General features: G+C 36.8%; 1 protein-coding gene across 1 annotated transcript in view; it reads right to left on the reverse strand.

Moving 5' to 3' along the window:
- Positions 1 to 1,356: 1,356 nt before the first annotated feature.
- Positions 1,357 to 4,511, reverse strand: part of LOC112000844 (pectinesterase 31-like) — a 3,863-nt gene continuing 708 nt past the window's right edge. The window contains exons 3-6 of the mRNA XM_065778871.1: positions 4,305 to 4,357; positions 3,976 to 4,191; positions 2,131 to 2,304; positions 1,357 to 1,752 (exon numbers count right to left, since the gene is read on the reverse strand). Of these exons, the coding sequence (XP_065634943.1) occupies positions 1,590 to 1,752; positions 2,131 to 2,304; positions 3,976 to 4,191; positions 4,305 to 4,357 (606 nt within the window). The 3' untranslated portion in view covers positions 1,357 to 1,589. The remainder of the gene's footprint in view (positions 1,753 to 2,130; positions 2,305 to 3,975; positions 4,192 to 4,304; positions 4,358 to 4,511) is intronic.

Consider the following 4,511-nt stretch of genomic DNA (forward strand, 5'->3'; position numbering starts at 1 on the left):
GGACTAAAATAAACTGAAATGAACCAAATTGACCGAATTGGACTGCAGTGAACAGAATGAACCTAAATGGACCGAATGGACCTAAGTCGGCCGAATTGGACTAAAATAAACCGAAAGGACCAAATAGACCGAATTGGACCGAATTAACCAAAGTGGACCTAAGTGAACCGAATTAGACCGAAATGGACCGAATGGGACTGAAGTTGACTAAAATGCTACGCAGATGTAACTCAAAATGAAGCATTGCAGCAATAAATGTCACACTTCAGTTTTAGATATTATATATGGATTAAAATGGACACATGCCCCATTGACTATTCCACAATATGTAACAATCACGTTAAAAATAGACCACGCAGGCTTACCTAATAAAACATAAAGACCATGCATAGCCATCATGTCTTTAGGTATAAACTAGAAACACGCATATATTTAAGTAGAATCACATCCATTTTTAGACTCATATTTGGCTGGCCCTCCTTTAATAATAAAAAGCTTTGGATCAAACACTTGTTAGAAGAAAATAAAAACTAGAGAATGTAGTACTATGCGGCAGTTGGTCGAGTTTAAAGTAGTTTTGTTGACAGCAAGAGTTTCTTTGGTAACGTACTATCAAAGCCATTGTGATTTTCTATCACTACATTATAATTTTTTTTTTTTTTTGGTTTCTAAACGATTTGGGTGCTTTTAGATTAATTTTTTTAATTATTATTACTGAAAGTTGATAAAATCACAATTTGTACCTAGATAAAAGGAAGCTTAAACATGAACAAATAAAGAAAAAAAGCTAATCTAAAGTTGCCAGAAGACATCAAAGATCAAACCTTGTCTACCATCCCAGACTTATAGGGAATTTTTCACTTGGTCCAAATGTTATTAGCGTCAAAGCCATAGCGATTAAGGTGGCGGTTGTAAAGGTGTTTGTTTTACAATGGCCTGTTTGGTAATGTTGTTTTAATAATATTGTTTAAGCTTTTTGGAAATACGTGTGATTAAAAAAATGTTGTGAAAATATGTGTTATATTGTTTAAACAACGAAAACCGTTGTTCAAATACCCCTACCAACTTGAAAACGTGATTCTAAATACCATGTAAAACAAGTTTTTCCCTTGCGATTATACCTTGTAGGTCTTGCATGAAATACATATGCCAGATCAAACGAGAGCTAAAGTTGATGCCAAAGTTGGCACTTAACATTAAGTCATAACCCATGCGTTTAGAGTTTTGATCTTCAAGGCAGTCAACATAAGACCTATTATTGCCCACCTTAAAATGTTCACTGCTTGTTCCAAGAAACTAAAACTGGTTTTTCAAATGGAGAAACCATCTTGCTTCTACATAACCATCAGTCAAGAATTGCTCAAAATGATACTGTCCCTTTTGAAACACTATTTGAAAGAATCTTAACACAAGCTGATCAGACAAGTTCACAAAATATAAGCCAAACAATCTATAGAGGAAGCTCATACATCAAAAGGCACCATGCTATTCTCTCATATCTTGACCAATCAAAGACTCAAAAACAAGCCGTATTATGCAGATCTTATATTAGTTGCTGGGAAGCATAAGCAGGTCTCCTTCCATTAACTTTACGCAGAATATGGTATCCTCACGGCCATTCTCTGGGCAAGCCAAGGTCTTTGTGAATCTGGGTCAATGAAACGATGCATGAGGAACTGTTCTGCTTCTTCGTCTATCAATTCTCTAGCCCATGTGACCCTTTTTGATGGGCAACTACCTGGCCCATAGCACCTGCATTTTAATTGAAGCATTCCATTCTTATTTAGTGTGCTATTAAGAATAAACTTTCATAAAGACACCAGCATCTATTTCACAAGAAAAGTCAAAGAAAAGAAAATACAACCAACTCAACCAAAACAGTAATCCAACATGTTATCAATTCATTTCGATTTTGCATCTCTACTCAGCATCAAAACAAAGGTTATCATTTCAAATCTGTTGTAGATTAATATAACATTATGGTATCATCCAAACTCACTCAAGCCCCTGACAGCTGGATTTGATCAACTAAGTTCACAAGTTAAGAGAAGTTTTCAGTTGGTGAATGATATCCTATGTGTTTTACATGTAGGCTCTATAAAGTTAGAGGAAGCACTAAACGTGATGTACCTGTATTCATAAAAGCAAGCACTTCTTTCGTTCTCCGTTTTGCCCCAGTTATCCCAGCCAACATGCTTTATGCATGCATCCATATATGTGTATGCATAGACGACCCTTCCAAAAGGTCCCCATGGTCGTCCAAGATATGCATATGAAGTTCCTCCAACACCAGTGATCACACATCTGCATCAACATAAAAAATATCATAGGTGACACCCATAGTAGCAGGTGAAGTTTTGGCCCAAAAGAAAAACTAGAAGGGCCGGGGGAAAAGGAGCAACTACAAAACCTAGACAACTTATTGGCAAGACATGATTAATTTAATGAAATCTCTAAAAAACACATTTGCTATTTTAACCAGAGGATAAGCATGAAATCCATAAATTTATCTGGCTGTATCAGAAGTGTAATGCATTGGTTTGTTATATAGTTTACAGAAGCAAATAACTGGAATAGTAGAAAAGAAAGAGAGAGAAAAATAAAATAAAATTATATAAAAATTTGGGCAGAACTAGATCAACTATTAATGCAACTGCAATTATAATCAATCTTGAAATGACATACAACATGCAACAACTTAGCACAGCTCCAGTTTAAAGAGATGACACTCTTTAGCAATGTGACTCAATAATAGCTCTGGATAGGCATGGGTTAGAAAACTTCCAAAATGTAAAATTTTAAATCAATGTGGAGCATTCAAAACATCCAAAAGAATTAAGGAGCATGTAATTAATCGTATTTTTTAATTCAATACTTCAACCCTACCCAGCAAAACTTAATCTTTATTCACCGTTTAGCTCCTTCTGGGGACATCTCTCTTACCTCCATAATACAAATAAATTTTTAAGATCAAAATATAATTTTGAGGCTCTTATGCCAAATGTCAACCTATTGCAACTTAACTCTATTCTTCAAAACTAGTTACAGAAATAACTCTTAGTTGGAGTCCATAAGGTCCAAATATTCCATTTCATGTGACAAGTTAATATGGGGGGTATAAAAGTGGAGATTGTCATATGGAACCACTCTCACAATCCCTGTCCAAGAGCAACTATGAGCAGTTGGGTCTATTACCCTCCTTGAAAACAAGAAACAATCCTACTTTCTAGATTTCTCATCAATCGGTGACCTCTGAAGCCTAAGTCAGATTCACAATCAAAGGTCTCTATTTCAGTTCTGGCAGATAAGTTAATGAATTCTTTTTAGATTAAGAACATACCTTTCTACCCAGGTGCCAGGGGTATTTATAAGCTTCTAACAAGGTTGGTGACCCTAGCCCCAATTCCTTCAAGTCAGATTTGGCCAAACCATTCCAGATGCTCGTCCTAACTCTAAACAGTCTGCACCACTTCCCCATGAAGTGGAAGGAACTTACACCAATCCATCCAGTTATACGACTAAGGGGACAGGTTGGTGGAATCCCTTTTCGAGGTGATCAAGTATGGAACTGTCATTCTACATTTAATGCAAATGAGTAGTGGTTGGTCAGAGCATTAATTGCAGAGTGGCACCTGGGCCGCACAACATGCTAGCTGAGGGGATGGGGTGGGTTGGGTTATTGGGCTGCCGTGCTCCAACGGTAGAGCCCAATCATGAGGGAGTTTCAGTTTGGGTCCCCACAAAATTAACATCTATCGCATGAAGCATTTGCACATTTGTATAAATATTGCCTGATATAGGTATTAGTTAAGACTTAAGATTATGACTTCTAAAGAGACAGCATAATACTAATTAAAGATCTCCACTTGAGTTTAGAAGAAAATATTGTGGTGACTGAAATATAACGCATCAATTCAAAGTATTTGGGATGCTCTACCAAAAATGGAATAAAAAGACAACTAGTCAATTAAATACCTCAAGAACACATAACCAGTTGTCTCCTGAGAAGATTTCCTGCTTTGGGCAGTTACATAACCTGCTGACTTGCAGTGGATATGACAATGCTCCAAGAGAGCAGTACTATTGCCAAAGATGAAATCCACGCTTCCTTCAATATAGCAATCTCTCAAATACTGTTTTCCATAATGCAGGTACAAAGTATCCTGCATCAGAATCATAAAAGAAAGAACCCTTCAGATATATCCATGCCTCAGATAACTTCCCTAAAATGTACTGAAATTAAGAAGAGAATTGCAGCAATCAAACAGCACATAAACATCTGGTTTGCTGGCCAAGGGCCTCACTTGATTTCAGGGTACAAAGTAATAGATATTGACTTCAAAGTGACCATCCAAACCTAGCACAAAGAACTCATTTGATTTCCTTCACTTCTTTTTTTTGATGAAGTGAAACCCCTGGCCCAACTTTGGTGGGGCCAGGGTAAACCTCGAGATATAGGCAACCGCCCACTAGCCACCCATATCATTTAATTTCCTTCACTTGAAAAATAA

Source organism: Quercus suber, unplaced genomic scaffold (assembly GCF_002906115.3).
Source record: "Quercus suber isolate HL8 unplaced genomic scaffold, Cork oak 2.0 scaffold_192, whole genome shotgun sequence".
Lineage (NCBI taxonomy): Eukaryota > Viridiplantae > Streptophyta > Magnoliopsida > Fagales > Fagaceae > Quercus > Quercus suber.